This window comes from Anabrus simplex, chromosome 2, assembly GCF_040414725.1.
Source record: "Anabrus simplex isolate iqAnaSimp1 chromosome 2, ASM4041472v1, whole genome shotgun sequence".
Lineage (NCBI taxonomy): Eukaryota > Metazoa > Arthropoda > Insecta > Orthoptera > Tettigoniidae > Anabrus > Anabrus simplex.
The window spans coordinates 788,124,062-788,141,388 of NC_090266.1; the positions used below are offsets into that span (position 1 = coordinate 788,124,062).

At 37.5% G+C, this 17,327-nt stretch overlaps 1 protein-coding gene across 1 annotated transcript in view; it reads right to left on the reverse strand.

Moving 5' to 3' along the window:
- Camta (Calmodulin-binding transcription activator) overlaps positions 1 to 17,327 on the reverse strand; it is a 705,348-nt gene that overhangs the window by 344,663 nt on the left and 343,358 nt on the right. The window contains exons 7-13 of the mRNA XM_068226037.1: positions 15,712 to 15,871; positions 15,599 to 15,624; positions 8,975 to 9,286; positions 8,736 to 8,803; positions 8,206 to 8,615; positions 7,682 to 8,139; positions 3,753 to 3,879 (exon numbers count right to left, since the gene is read on the reverse strand). Of these exons, the coding sequence (XP_068082138.1) occupies positions 3,753 to 3,879; positions 7,682 to 8,139; positions 8,206 to 8,615; positions 8,736 to 8,803; positions 8,975 to 9,286; positions 15,599 to 15,624; positions 15,712 to 15,871 (1,561 nt within the window). The remainder of the gene's footprint in view (positions 1 to 3,752; positions 3,880 to 7,681; positions 8,140 to 8,205; positions 8,616 to 8,735; positions 8,804 to 8,974; positions 9,287 to 15,598; positions 15,625 to 15,711; positions 15,872 to 17,327) is intronic.

A 17,327-nucleotide genomic window follows, 5' to 3' on the forward strand; every position in this document is an offset into this window, starting at 1 on the left:
AAACTCAGACGGGCAATTCAGAACCGGAGAAGAGGAATGTTGAGCAAGGGCGTAAACATTCTCCATGGCAACGCTCACCCACACGTCACTCGGCAAACCGTTGCTCTCCTGCAACAGTTTCAGTGGAACATCATCACCCACCCACCCTACAGTCCTGATTTGGCACCCAGTGACTATCACTTGTTCCCTAAGAAAGAACATTTGGCTGGAAAGCGATTCAGCATCGACGACAAGGTGAAAGATAAGGTTCAAAACTTCCTGAAAGCATGGCGGCGAGATGGTATGACATGGGCATACAAAAACTGTCACAGCGTCTACAAAAATGCATCGACCAAAATGGTGATTATGTAGAAAAATAGCTAAATGTTCAAGCTGTAAAATGATGTAAACCATTGTAGAAATAAACAGGTCTATGTATTTATAAAAAAATAGGAGACCTTATTTTTGGGATTACCTTTGTACAAGATGTCATTTCATAATGTGTCATAAAAAAAGTTATCCCTGTTCATACTCCAAAATAGCTAAGTGGTAATTAAGCATCTTAAAAAGGAGTATTGCCTCCCCTTGCAAGGATAACAGCTTCACAATGCCTTCTCAAGCTTCTGACACGGCGCTACACGTTTAGTTGATGTAGACATCCCTACTGTTCTAAAAGGGCATATTCAAGGGCTTGTTCTATTGGATTCTATTGTTCTATTGGATTCAAGTCGGAACTTCTGGATGGTGACTCCATTCACTGTACATGGTGCTCTTGCAGAAATCTCCAAACAATGCACAAAATATCCTTTCCTAGGGTTTTTTTCCTTTGGCAGCCCATGAAAGGGTGCCTGGCAATACTTGTAGTCTCCCGGAAATGTTTCCACAGGTACCAAATTGTATTATGAACAACCCAAAGCATTCAGGCAATATACGTCTGTGAGTAGCCTTCTTGAAGCAGAGTTTGTGCACACATGGCTTCATTCAATGACAACTGCTTTCTCCGTTGCCTATCTCAGTCCTCAGCATCAGCCATGACTTCTAAACACAACACTCTGCACAGACCAATCTTTGCACATGCTTCAAATTGAGGCACTCATGCCATTCAACTGACAATGACACTTCCCAAACCTCCAGATGGCAGTGGAGCCCTCAGGACATGTTATTGCCATAATAGTCCAATTCTTATTCCACTATGCATTTGTACAATGCAGTTAGGAATATCTAAAGATGTGACCAAATTTCTTTTTTGAACAGTGTAAATAGATAGATAGATAGATAGATAGATAGATAGATAGATACACATAGGTGGGTGATTCTGAGCAGGCCTTGATTCTCGTGAGGCAGACGGCCCCATTGTTACAAAAGGGCATCTTCAAGAACTTGTGTTGAAGGAGGTGGCGGATTGCTCACTTGGATGCATTGCTCAAGTTGGTCCCAGACTTGTTTGATCGGATTTAATTCGTAACTTATGTTTCATTTTCATTTCTATTTCATCTGTTTCAATACCAGTACAAATTCTTGATGAGAGTTCATGGCAGGAGGGAAGACTAGATATGGTTGTCACAGGTAGGCAGAAGCCATAAAGTTATCCTTACACTGAACTTGATATGACTGACATTGAGATATGTTACGTTGAGTATTCGGCCCAAAGGCTGGTTTAATCCTCAACAGGTCTGCCATCAGCTGTCACAGATGGCCTAGACATCAGTGAAGAGTAATACTAGGAAAATGAGGAGTGAGGTAGTTTCCTGTTAAGCGACCAAATTTAACTACCACTAGTAGTATTTCTTGATTTTAGAAGAATTCTGTTAGGTAGTTCTGAGTATACCATACTTAGAAATTTAACAATTTTATTTTTTCCTCTGTTTAATGAGTATTTACCCTTTTGAATATCCACAAGGTCAATATCTAAACAAGTTTAGAAGAAGTTGGAGATATTGCTGGGGCAATTTGAAACCCAAATAATTACATTTTTATGATGATAAAACAAGTTCTTTGCTCCTGGATATAAAATTTCATTGAAATCATTCTATTAAAATTATATTTTTTCTTCAAATATCACTGAGAATGAAATATCTTCGTCTCATAATATAGTAGATTTCTAGCATTATGATTCTTGTGGTCATTGTTAGTTACATCTTTGGTCATTAATCTAAGTGACTTGAATAGATAACGTGTTTTATACATGTGTATGAAGTACGTCATTTGTGTTACTAGAGCTAAGAATTAAAACAGATGCCCTGGAATTTGAAGTAAGTTACTATATTAATATTTAATCAAGGCAAAAAATCAATATGAGGATAGTTCGATGTTCTGTGAATCAAGTATACAGATTTGTGAACTTACATTCAGCAATAAGAAAGAAGGTACTCAATGCCAGAGATAGAATCACTGAAATTTGGCTTCTCAGACCAATGTCCAATGTGTAATTGACCACGAAGGTCAGTTATCATCCAATACAGACATGTGCTGTGATGATCACTTGCATATTTAGTATGCCAGGTTACTTTTTATTTTGTAGAAAGATAGTAAGCCCTATCAATCCCAAAATCAGTTTTTGTAGCTGTCAAGAAAGAACCAAGAATATTTAAAATAATAATGTTATTTGCTTTACGTCTCACTAACTACTTTTTCGGTTTTCGGAGATGCCGAGGTGCCAGAATTTAGTCCCGCAGGAGTTCTTTTACATGCCAGTAAATCTACTGACACGTGGCTGATGTATTTGAGCACCTTCAAATACCACCGGACTGAGCCAGGATCGAACCTACCAAGTTGGGGTCAGAAGGTCAGCGCCTCAACCGTCTGAGCCACTCAGTACGGCACCCCCCCCCCCCCCACCAAAAATATTGACATGCAATTTCTAAATACAGCAAATTCTCAATACTAGAATACCACTTGTTTTTCTGTTTTTCTTATTATTATTCTTTTTCTACCATTTTTCCCCAGACCTGTGGTGTCACGGCTATCTGTTTCACATTCCTCTTCATTGGTAGAGAAATACAAAGAGACCTAATTGCATCAAGATTCACTGCTACAGTTACAACAGTCCTTGATATGTATACAATGTGTCAAAATGAGATAACGAAGGGGCTATTTTAGTTTTAAGCAGCTGTCCGATAGCTACAGTCCAGAAATTTAAATCATTCTGGTATGCACACTAACTAGATCTTATTGGAATTCCATAGCTGCCGAGTTCTCATGAGTTTTTCCACAAACTCACCCCCCATGTAAATATACAGCTATGAACACTCTCGCTTGCTGTCCCTACATAAGAGGAAAGTTCAATTTTTGTATGGCAGTAATGCATGCTTCTAATTCGTTTTTTACTTGAATTATCATAGCATCAGAAGGAAAGCACATTGCTGGGGTCTGCAGAGGCAATTGTAATGGACAGATTTATCATTAATGAAAGTATTGTTAAATCAAGAGGAATTTTACATTGAATTAATGGAATTAATGCCAGGACCAGAATATTTTATCCTTACAGAGGGGATTATCATTGCATCAGTAATCATTGTATGGAGATTCCACCGTATGCATATTTAAAGAGCCAACATAAAAATTCACAGCAGTTTATTCTCTGGAAACAATACAAACATTTAAAATATAGAGTTGAATTAAAATTATTTCTTATCAGAAATTCCAGACTTTAGTCAAAGTAGTTGAATTTTGCTATTACTGATAACAACAGTACAAGTAATACACAACAATGAAACAAAAATAACAAGTTATACAGCAAGACAACAGTAATGTTTTTAAAATTCAAGTCTCACCTGGACAGTAACATCGTAGAACACCACTCTGAACTAATGTGGTAGGCACTGGGAATGTGTCAAAAAGAACTGTGTATGGTGAGGTAGTGGAGTACCAAGGTCCTGTCACCAGAACTTTCACACCTCCCTGAAATGATGCATAATATATCATATAGCAGAAAATGTTCATATTTGCAAAATGAAATATGAAAGATTTTGATATCTTATTTAATAATTGCCTCACGATTATCAGTTAATGAAATCTTAGATGTAATAACAAAACTGTAATGTGGATGAATGTGAGGTCAGAACCTTGAGATTGTGGACAGCTTCAAATACCTAGGGCGTCTCCGAAGACCTTAAAAAGTAGTTAGTGGGACGTAAAACAAATAACATTATTATTAAATACCTAGGAAGCAAACTAATGCTAAATGCAAGGCTGGATATAGAGATTAACAAAAGGGTGCAACCAGCAAACGCATTCTTCCAGAATGTATGGAATCTGGTTTGGAAGAAGGAGGTACCAAGGAAGTGATGTATAAGATGTACTATACACTCATACTGACAAATACAGTGGAGACCTGGGCAGTGACAAGAAGAGAGGAGAGTAAAATTGAAGCCAGTGAAATGAAATTCCTAGGAAGTGTGATAGGAAAATTGAGGAAGGACAAAGTGAGAAATGAAAATGTTAGGAAGGAAATTGGAGTAGAAACGTTGAATGACAGAATGTAGAAGAATTGACTAAGGTGGTTTGGACATGTAAATAGAGTGAAGGAGGAAAGGATACCAGAACAGATTATGCAGGCTAAGTTTGAGAGAAAAAGAGCAGGAGGGAGACCCGGAGCAAAATTAATATGATCAAGACCAGTATAACCAGTATGTCCTTGTGGTACTTTGAAGTATCATTGCAAATTTAGCCCTATAAAAATCACAGCAATGTTGGGACAGTAACATTAAGTCCTGACGGTACTCTGCAGTACCTAACAAAGTCATTGGAAACCTTTAGATGGCCTGATTCATGAATATGACACAAGAGAACAGCACTGACTTCTTATATGCTACTCAAACATCCATCTAATTTTGGGACTTCTCAGTTTTACTTCATTTTAGCTGAAATATCCACAAAATCACAAATCTTTTGATACTGATGTATGAAACACAAGGGAGATTTATATTAAAATGTAACCTATTGATACATAGTGCCTATTTCCTGTTCTGCTGCCTTGAAATGTAACTGGCACTTTGAAGTATCTACAGAACTATAGGTGTTCCATGCTTTATGTTCTTTTTGACACCTAAGCTTGTTTTTGTCAGTCAGCTGTAACCATTACACTGTGTGTTTATTGTGTTCTCTTAGAGTGGTGTAATGAAGTGGCTGGTGGTACTTCAAGGTACCATATGAAAACTGGGTGAGCTACTTTGGATTGTTGAATTTTAACAAGATCTATTTTGTGTCTTATTTCATGTGTATTAAAACATGTAAAAAGATCAAAATACTTTTTTCTTCATTCCTTTTGCTACTGAGCCTCGAAGGGATAAGATGGAACCTGCAATGGAACAGAACTGAAGAAGAAGAATTGTAGAAGGAGTAATATGATGATTATGATTATTTTCCTCTGTATAAAGCACTCCATCAATCAAATTTTCTTTAATTTTTGAGTCATACTCTATAGGCAGACTTGATTTAGTTGCCCTTAATGGCTTCTTTCACCCTTTAGAATCCCCTTTGAGTATCTTTCCAAACCATAGTGCCGAAAGATTTTTCTGTGAGACTACTGTAGTAGCTATGTCTCTTTAATTATTAACCATGACCATTTAATATTTTCTGGTGTACTATAATCATGATATTGATATTATGTTGAGATCATTTTCCTATAAGTCTATCAAGATTTGTGATGCACAGGATCAGGACAACTAAAATGAGGACAGGAACCAACACTCAAACCCTCAATTTTCACCCAGTCAACCAGGCAAAAGTAACGTACTGTAATTTTGCAAACATAATTTATCAGGTGGGAGTCTCTGTGTCATTCTTTTTTGGTCCAAGTTCCACTTTTTACTTTTGAAAGAAGAGTTGTGCAAAACTTCAACCTATGTTTCATAACGCTTAGACACTAAAAAATTGGGTTTTGCTACATAACTCAGATTTAAGACATCAATATATTTCAAGGGATATTTGGGCTGCACATCTCAAATAAACTGACATTACATTACTTGCCCCCAGTTGAACCTGGATGGAAACTGCTAGTTAGAGGTTTGGTTCCTATCCTCATTTTAATGTCCTGATATCTTTTTTCACAGCCTGCAATTATTGGATGGCATTTTTTTGTACACTCTGTATATTATCCTCGTAAACCCTGTTATGATCATTCACTGAAGTATATTTTTATTGCATTTGGCCTGAAATGTCTTACTTAACTTTTATACTTTATACATAATTACCAGGGCTAGACTTTATATGTAATAAAACTGGCTAAATATGTACATACATATGGATTAAAATAATGTAAAATATGGAATGAACAGTGAAAAATAATGTAATACCGATATCTATATTGCATCAAATTTTAACACTCATACAGTTTAAGATGTATTACTTAAACATTAAAGTAACAAAAATAAGAATTTAAACTAGTCACAGAACAAGAGTTTAACCTTTTGGATATGAGTCCCTGTGGATTAAGTGTCAAGGCCAAAGCCAGCAAGTAAGAAAAACACATGCATACAGAAGAACTTCCTTTCCATATTTCATAGAAATACCAGATTCATCTTCAAATTACCAATGCTAGTAAATAAATTTAATAATAATAATAATAATAATAATAATAATAATAATAATAATAATAATAATAATAATAATAATAATAATAATGTTATTGGCTTTACATCCCACTAACTACTTTTGCAGATTTTAGAGACATCAAGGTGCCAGAATTTAGTCCCGCAGGAGTTCTTTATGCGCCAGTAAATCTACCGACATGAGGCAGACGTATTTGTATACCTATACCACCAGACTAAGCCAGGATCGAACCTGCCAAGTTGGGGTCAGAAGGCCAGCACCACAACTCTCTGAGCCACTCAGCCTGGCAAAATAAATTTTAAATTATTTTCTTGGAAGAATAACTTTGAAACCATAAAATATTCAAGATATTTAAAATAAAATGTTAAATTATGGTATGTAAATATATGAGAGTTTTCTGTAAAAAAAAAAAAAAAGTGCTAAAGGACAAATATGGAAAGTAAAATATGTTTTCAATTGCTCCAAATATCCTAATTTGTAAAGATATGAAAAACTTTTAACTGTAACTAACGAAAAACAAGTATATGTTTACATAGAAATCCCAGCCCTGAAAATTACAGCTTAATTCACAGCCATGAAAAGTGCAAGTGCTTCGGGAATGCAGTGAAGTGAAATGAAGTAATGAAGTGGTAATGAAATTAAAGCTGAACAATAGTCATATGCTTGTGCGTATTAACAGGTTTAAAATCAAACATTACTGTATGAGCAAAATGTACATAACTGCAAGTGATAGGATATGTAGCATGTTGTAAGTGTATTGCATTATTTCAAAGTAATCAAGTCCCCCATACCTCAAAACACATGCTTTTAGACATAATAAAATTTACAAATTTACATGTCCTCAATAAAAATAATAGTAGAATATCCCAAAATTACCTTATGTGAAAAACTTACAACTTCTCAGATTTGACACAAAAGTTTCTTATTGAATCAATCTGCCTGTCTCATTTAAGTAACAATGTTTCTGCAATACCTTAACATCAATTTATGTACCAAGCCACATCATTTGAGACAAGAATCCTAACACTTTTGAACACAACTGTGCATCTCATTAGTTCAAAAACAATTTCAAAATCCACTTCTAAAATTAAATTCAGTTAAAACAAGACATATCTCATTACACTAAAAATTAAATTAAAAGTAAACTTACCTCTGGATATGCCCATTCAGGTGAGTAATCAGTTATATTGGCTGTACCCTCCCTGTAGTCCATTCTTGGTGAGGATTGTTCGTTTCCCTTCTCAACACTGCTGCCAGTACTACCAGAGCTGTCTGCTGGGGGTGCTGTCTTGCCACTAGCCTGACTACTTTCTCCACTACCACCTCCAGCACCTTGATTTGAAACTGGCGGAGACTCCACCATATGCATGAATCCCCCACTTTCCACACTACTCCCTGGAGCTACCGTTGATGGTTCTAGAACTTCTAGTTCTGGAAAGTCTCCAAGCATATCAAATGCATCCAAATTAACAAAAACATCATCGTCTACTTGAGTGGGAGACACCACTACATCACAAATATCAATAAACTCCATAGGGTTTATTTCGGAAACAATTACATCGTCTGCAGGGATTTCATCACTGTTGGAGGGTGCCAGTGACTTGGACGCTATAAAATGGTGTGCACCGGACACCATACTGCTACCATTACCCTGCCTGTTCAATTCTGATGAACAAGACAAGGGCATGTTAGCTGAAAGGGTGCGCTGAATGTCCTCCTGGGAGAGGTCTAGAGTCTCATTAAAGAATCCACCCACAAATGATACAGTATCAGTACTTTTCGCACATGAACTTGAACTAGATCCAATCACTAACACTGTATCACTACCACAATACGTTGGCTTGATGTCCAGTAAATCATCATTGCTTGTATCCATGTGCTTCGTTGGTGTTGGAGGAGCACTACTCATAACAGAAGCAGAATTAGACAGAGAAATGTGCTGTTTCGATGTTTGCCTAAGAACGTTCTTATCCCGTGTACTAGTGAGGTAGGTTGTCCCCCCTGTATCAAAAGCTGTTGTAATATTTCCATTGGTGACGTCCATTTTACTACTTCCATGATTATTATTGATGTTGTTGTTGTTGTTAATGATGTTGTTATTATTAATGTTGTTACTATTGTTATTATTGTTGTTACTACTGTTGCTATTGTTGTTGCTGTTGTTACTTGCACTGGAGTCAGTCGCAGATCCTTGGTGGCAGCAGGAACTGGAACTAGTTTCCATAGCCTCTTGTTTAATTACTATGGCAGTAGCTGTAGATTGCTTTGACTCCTTAGCATGTTGGTGTTGATGCTGCTGATGATGTTGATGATGATGATGGCTTCGTTGTTGTTGCTGTTGTTGTTGTTGCTGTTGCTGTTGCTGTTGTTGTTGCTGCTGCTGCTGTTGCTGCTGCTGCTGCTGCTGACCACCTGTACTGCACACAAAAGATGTAACAGCTACAGGTGATACAAGTGACTGGTGTGCAGAGCTGCTCGAACCACTGCTAGAACTGTTCAAGATAAGAAGTCCACCGCCACCTTGGATTTGAGATAGACTGAGCACAAGTGGTGGTGTGGCAGCTGCTGTGCTTGTGGTTGTGCTTGATGAACTGGTGCTAGCTGCGGAATGGTGACCATGATGGTGTAGTCGTGCTTGAGCCTGCTGTAATGTGCCGGTACCAGTGCCTGTTACTGAAGAACCAGCTATTGAAGCAGCATTTCCAGTTGCAGCAGCTGTGAGGATCATACTTCCTGAACCTGTAGTAGAGGATACCTGCAAAGAAAAATGTAATTACCACAGTATACAAATAATTTAGCCAACAACAGCCAATGCAAGGAAGTGCATGCTTTCTATTTTATGTGACTGTTAAGCTTGTGACCAATAGCAAAGGAACCTACAGTCTTACGTGGAATCTAAACCATAAGCATCGAACAAGTTGGCAGCGTGATTCATGTCGTGTATTCGGGAGATGGTGTGTTCAAATCCTACAATCGGCAAAACTCAGGATGCTATTCCATGGTTTCCAATTTTTCTTTTTGCTATTGGCTTTACGTCGCACCAACACAGATAGGTCTTATGGCGACGATGGGATAGGAAAGGCCTAGGAGTAGGAAGGAAGCAGCCATGGCCTTCATTAAGGTAAGTGTATTGTATTGAAACCATGGAAAACCATCTTCAGGGCTGCCAACAGTGGGATTCGCACCCACTATCACCTGGATGCAAGCTCACAGCCGCGTGCGTCTAACAGCACGGCCAATTCGCCTGGTGGTTTCCAATTTTCACACCAGGGAAATACTGGGGCTGTATCTCAATTAAATCTATTGCCGCTTCTATCCTAAGAAACCTGTACAAGTTGGTGTGATGTTAAATCACCAGAAAAAACAAAACCATATGGATGTAACTTCCCATTTCAAAGCTCTCACAAGCACTGGCAGGACTCAAACCATGGCTGCCTTAGTGAGAAATTCCTGGCTATGTCACTTGGTTATCATGTGCCCATGGTGAAGTAAGAAAGTATATTCAGCATCTGGAGCACTGGTAACACATACTAACAATCCCAATTCCTTGAAATCTATGATTAAGGATTACTGTTCTTGTATGCAGTTGAGGCACTCAGATCTACTGCATTTCACAGCCAAAGGGTCAGAAATCCCAATATTTTAAAGGAATTTTAAAGCCAACTTTAGGAATTGAAATACAGTATATTCTATATGAGATGAATTATTTTACTATAGTTACTATAGTCCAAAAATTAAATGAGCTGACACAATTTGTTAAAAATAATTAGCTAGGTATGTAAAAAACGTTACATTCTTCACATAATATGTAAAAGTTTGTAATATTACTAAGAATATGTAAAAATATATAAAATGAAACACAGGTATGACTATATCGGAACCACAATTCACCAACATTCTTTATTTTCAGTTGTTTACAAGTAAAGGAATGAAATATGTAATTTCATAAGATCCAGGCCCTACTTATAAGTATACATTTTATAATAACTGCAGAAATAAAGTTTACATACATTATTTATATAAGAGAATAACTCCCACTAAGCCAGGAAGCATTGGTTCATATTTGGAGGAGGAAATTCACACATCCCACCATTGTTCTAGCCCCACCTACAGTTCTTGTGACAAACTATTGGTAGGAGTGTCTTTCTCACATAATATGGACGAAATACGGATGGACACAAAAAGTCTGGTTTCAATTGGAACAAAAGAAATTAACCCTTGATCATAAATAGAATTTAGTAATTAAATTGAATGAGATCCATAATAATTCTTCATATTTTACTTCTAATCCATGTAAATAGAAAACTATGATGACAGGCAAATTATTGTGAAGATTAACAAATGAAAATGATAGGAAAAACAAGCACCTGGTGAAAATATCAACCTAAATATAACTGCAAAAGTTCATAATCCTTTTCCTTATCCAGATGCAGCTGTCGGTCTAGAGAGCCAAGAATAACAGCCGTGAGGATTTGTCATGCTGACCATACAACACCTCGTTATCTGCAGATCTTCGGGCTGAGCAGCGGTCGCTTGGTAGGCCAAGGCCCTTCAGGGCTGTTGCGCCATGGGGTTTGGTTTGGTTTGGTTTAGGTTCAGCTGCATCGGGCCAAGGATGGTTCCTATATATCTTTCTAACCACTTAACATCCATTACCATGATCCTCTCCTTAACTAGGTCCATCCATCATGATCTAGACATTATTCATTCATTCATTCATTTAATATGTCCAAGCCATTTCAGTCTTTCACCAATTTATCATACAACTTTTTAATTTTTTCCATATTTCTTCATTTCCTACTCTATTTTTTCCTTCGCTTCTGTAACAGATTCCTTAAAAAAATTATTTCTGCAGGCTGAGTTTGATTTTCACCCACTTTGTCCTTAGCCTGGGATGTATATATCATAATAGGTATTTATAGAGTATTCAATATTTTCTTTTTTTGCATACTATGATTTCACACAGTATATGTCATGGTACATCAAACATGTTTACAGTGTGCACTGTAGGCCAATGTCCGAGACGCACAGTGATGCTAAGCCCAGATCAGGTTCAATATTTATCCGATAGGAGGTATTTGTCTTGTCAGTCAGTTTAACATCACTTGTAAGGTTGGTGGTGTACATACAGCACGTGCAGAACTGAGGTAAATGTGGGAAGAGTACCCACGCAAAACAACTCACAGAGAGGATCGATATTTGTTGCTTTTAGCACAATGTTGGCCCACTGTTACTGTCACCTCATTCCATCAGGATCTTCGGAGGGCCACCAGAGTGAATGTGTCACATCAGACAGTGCGAAACTGGCTGCACAACAAAGGACGTCAATGAGGTCTGTGGCAAAAGCTCCTTTGAAGACACAACATAGGGCAGCTCATGTGAGGGGAGCCCAAACTCATAGCCCATGGTATGAAGAACAATGGAAGTGCACACTGGTTAGCACAGTTGGTGTTGTTTAGTGATGCATTTGAGTAGCACCATTCGTGTGGAGCAGTCATGTTGACTGTGAGTCATCAGGCTTATCTGGAGTCAAACTAAGTGAACAGTAGTTTTATGTTGTAATATTCAATACATATACAAAAGGAAGATTAGTTTAAGGAGACGATCTGGTGAAAGGCTGGAACATCTGCAACAAGGGGATTCTGTCATGTTTTGGGGTGGGATCAGATTTGGTTGACATACACCTCTCATTCCTATTCAGGGTAACATGACTGATCTGGTATAAGGAGACAACTTGTTGTTACAGGGTTTCTAGCCACTGTGGGCAATGGCTTTTCACTTCTCCATCAATTCAGACTGGGCAATCAGTTCCTTGAGATGCATGGCATACAGTGAATGGTATGGCTGGCATATTCTGAGGACATGAACTGTGATCAGCATGCATGGCATGAACTGAAGAAAGCAATCTGCCTGCCAACATTCAACAACTGACTGAAGCTGCTATCCAAGAGTGGAATAATCTGTAAAAAGCAAAACAAAAATCATCTCTGTACAAGACATGAAGGCCCTTGAGGGGGTGGAAGGCTTTCACTATCTGTAAGCTCGGCACTTAGTGGGGTAAAGTGGTTAGCTCTACATCCGGCCACCTTTAACCCCAGGAATTAACAAGGTACTCACTTTTGGTGTAGGCTGAGTGAAACTCAGGGCCATATACACCTCCAGAAGTGGAAAACTCGTTTCTTAAATTTTTTAACTTCTGATGGGGAATCAAAACCAAAGTCCTTCTGGGTACCAGGTATGGTACAACTTTCAAGAAACTGAATCTTTCCAGTCTGGATAGCTCACGGAATTTCGATAGTATTCAACTGTTAATTTAAATACCTTATACCTTATGCATTATGAAGAGTATATGCAAAGAGAATACAACATGTAGTAAGCTAAACAAAGCAACAAAAACACACAAAAAAGTACAAAATTGAATACTACAGAGAAATAAAAAGATTAAGAAGGAGGTGCAGATTGAAAAGAAACAGAGTTAGAAAAGGCTGTGGAAATAAGGAGAAACAGGTTTTTTTTTGCTAGTTGCTTTACGTCGCACCGACACAGATAGGTCTTATGGCGAAGGAGAAGTTGGAGGAACTTACTAGGAAATTGAATCTAGCAAAGAAGTCAGCTAAGGATAACATGATGGCAAGCATAATTGACAGCCATACAAATTTTAGTGAAAAATGGAAAGATATTTATAAGTACTTTAAGGTAGAAACAGGTTCCAAGAAGGACATTCCAGGAATCATTAATGAAGAAGGGGAGTGTGTTTGTGAGGATCTTCGAAAGGCAGAAGTATTCAGTCAGCAGTATGAAAAGATTGTTGGTTACAAGGATAATGTCCAGATAGAGGAGGTGACTAATGCTAAAGAAGTATTAAAATTTACCTATGATATCAATGATATTTACAATAAGATACACAAGTTGAAAACTATAAAATCAGCTATATTTGATAAGATTTCTGGGGATATACTAAAGACAATGTGTTGGGATATTGTACCATATCTGAAGTACTTATTTGATTATTGTTTGCATGAAGGAACTACACCTAATGAATGGAGAGTTACTATAGTAGCCCCTGTGTACAAAGGAATGGTTGATAGACATAAAGCAGAAAATTACAGGCCAGTCAGTTTGACATGCATTGCATGTAAGTTTTGGGAAAGCATTCTTTCTGATTTTATTAGGAATATTTGCAATATTAATAACTGGTTCGATAGAAAGCAGTTTGGGTTTAGGAAAGGTTATTCCACTGAAGCTCAGCTTGTAGGATTCCAGCAAGGTATAGCAGATATCTTGGATTAAGGAGGTCAAATGGACTGTACCGCGATTGTCCTGTCTAAGGCATTTGATAGGGTGGATCATGGGAGACTGCTGGCAAAAATGAGTGCAATTGGACTAGACAAAAGAGTAACTGAATATGTTGCTATATTTCTAGAAAATAGATCTCAGGAGACCCTGTAATAATTAAGAGGGGAATTCCTCAAGGCAGTATTACTGGACCACACACGGGCAACTGGAGTGGGACATTGATGATGATGTTGATGAGTATTACTGGACATTTATGTTTTCTTATATAGGGTATATAAATGGTATGAGTAAAGAAGTGGAATCAGAGATAAAGCTTTTTGCAGATGATGTTATTCTGTATAAAATAATAAATAAGTTACAAGATTGTGAGCAACTGCAAAATGACCTCGATAATGTTGTGAGATGGACAGTAGGCAATGATATGGTGATAAACAGGGTTAAAAGTCAGGTTGTGAATTTCACAAACAGGAAAAGTCCTCTCAGTTTTAATTACTGCGTTGATGGGGTGAAAGTTCCTTATGGGGATCACTGTAAGTTCCTAGGTGTCAATATAAGCAAAGATCTTCATTGGGGTAATCACATAAATGGGATTGTAAATAAAGGGTACAGATCTCTGCATCTGGTAATGAGGGTGTTTAGGTGTTGTAGTAAGGATGTAAAGGAGAGGGCACACAAGTCTTTGATAAGAACCCAAATAGACTATAGTTCCAGTGTATGGGACCTTCACCAGGATTACTTGATTCAAGAACTGGAAATAATCCGAAGGAAAGCAGCTCGATTTTTTCTGGGTGATTTCTGACAAGAAAGTAGCGTTACAAGAATATTGCAAAGTTTGGACTGGGAAGACTTGGGAGAAAGAAGGTGAGCTGAAAGGACACCTTTTGAACAGACACTCCTCAATTTTAGAATATAAAATACACTGTTTCAACAATTTTCTATCATTTCTTTTCCATTACATTTTGTGTACGAGACTGTCACAGACTTTGCTCTGGGGATATCATCATAGGTATTTTCTAAATCAGTCAAGGTCATTCATTGTCTAATCCTTCCCACACTCCCAATGCTTTCACAAACTTTATTTCATAATGAAAATGAGCACTGCTGATAAGCCTCCTAAATTAAACTCTTCTTGAATTTATATTTCTACCTATTCCCTAAATTTTCTTTCTAGTATTTTTCTGTTAGATTGGTAATATGTGGTATAAAATTTATTCCTCTGTAATTATGACTTCTTCTTAACTCACTCCTTGAAAACAGGTGTGATAATTTTACTCTGTCTATATTCTGGTACTTGTTTCTCTTTCCATATATCCTCGATCAGTCTGTATGTCAACTGTAATCTCCATGATACATCTGCATTTCTCATTTCAACTACAATTTGATCTATTCCCAAAGATTTCTCCTACTTTCATCTTCTTAATTATCATTTTCCACTCTGCCAGTGGTGATGGTACAGACATTAAAGTGTGAGATTCTGACTACGGAGAGGTAAGACAGATATTTACCAAATGCCTTAGGCTAACTCTGTTTTGGGATTCACCATAATTTATGGACTATTAAGGGTTCTTTAGGGTGGCTACTGATAGTCAGGACTGCCTTTCAGTAACATTCTTAAGGAGACAATTTACATGCTCCCAGTTTCTCAAAATTGTGGTCAGTCATTGAGATTTGAATGTGAAATCTAAGTAGAGTGTATTGTAAGATAATATGTGATATCCTTCAAATAATATTAAATCATTACACCAAAAGGACAGAAAATTATTCATAATACCTGGTTACTGCTTTCACTGGAAAGTGCCATGCTCACAACTGCTTGCCGCACTGCTCCCGCACCACTTCCTGCACCATTTCCAGTTCCTACTGTCTGTTCTGTAGAGCCTGGCTTGGCTGCAGAAATCCTTCGCATAGGATGTGAACAAGTTTTGCTGTCAGCACAGGTAGAATCAGGGCACCCACACTCTAGTTGCTTTGTTAGGGCAGCAGCACGAGCTACACGTTGCTTTTCCATGAGCTGTGTAACAATGGCTTCCACTGTCTCAGCAGTCTGAAATAAAAAATTAAATATCTATCTATCTATCTAATCTATCTACTGTACTGTAAGTTAAATATGTACATAACAGCGTTAAAATAAATTACGTATGGCACTAAAATATCTTACTTTTACACTAAAAGTTCAAATATAATCATCTTTCAAAACTAGCAGGACAGATACTACAAACTGCAGTCACTGAACGAGATGGCTGCATGGTTTAGGTCATGTAGCTGTGAGTTTGCATTTGAGAGATGATTGGTTTGAACCCTACTGTCAGCAGCCCTGAAGATTGTATTCCATGGTTTCCCATTTTCACACCAAGCTGTACCTTAAGACCAAGTTTATTTCCTTCCAGTTCTAGCCCTGTCCTATCCCATCATCATCATAAGACTTTTCTGTGTTGGTGCAATGTTAAGCAAGAAAACAATAACAACATGCAGTTCTAACTGCCTGTGCTTATTAATGCTGTAATAATAATAATAATAATAATAATAATAATAATAATAATAATAATAATAATAATAATAATAATAATAATAATAATAATAATAATAATTGTATGGCCTCAGTTAGTGCATAGGCTGCCTCCGTGGATCAGTGATCGAACGTCGGCCTCCGGATCCCAATATAGCGGGTTCAAACCCGACAGAGGTAGTCGAATATTTGGAGGGCGGAGAAAAGTCCATTCGACATTTCATGTTGTACCATGTCGGCATGTAAAACATCTCTGGTGACACATTTGGTGTTTACTCAACAAAATTCATTAAATCTCAGCCATAGACGCCCAAGAGAGTTTCGGTTTACTCAGTCTGCCATCTAGTAGGCCTAGAGTAAAACAGAACCTCGAAATTGATGAGCAGACAGCCAGATGGCATCAAATGGAAATGTCTGCACATGGTAGCTGAGGCCATACTATTATATAGATAGCTAGTACATGTAAACATTTTGATCTGATGCAATTTAGGCTGCTTGTGTTTCAATTTTGACATTCTGTTTTACTCTACTAGGTGAGAGACAAACGGAACTCTGCTGGGCAATTCATGCCCAAGTTTTAATCAGTTTTGTCGGTTAAAGATGAAATGTGTTACCAGAAATCTTTTACATGCTGACATTGTACCGTATGAATGGACTTTTTTCGCCCTTGAGAAATCGAGCTAACGCTATGGGATTTGAACCCGCTATTTTGGGATCAGGAGGCCAACACGCTACTAGTGATCCACTATTTATACTCAGCTCATAATTTTGTGTTTTTACCAATATCAAATTAACTAGCTGAAACCCATCAAGACATGACAGTCAAGAGGTAAATATTTATGGAAGAATTTCCTTGTATACGACATTCCTTGTACTTATTTTTTAAAAATTTCTTTAAGTCATACCAGCACAGGTAGTTCTTATGGTGACGATGGGATAGAAAATGGCTAGAAGTGGGAAGGAAGCATCCGTGGTTTAATTAAGTTACAGCCTG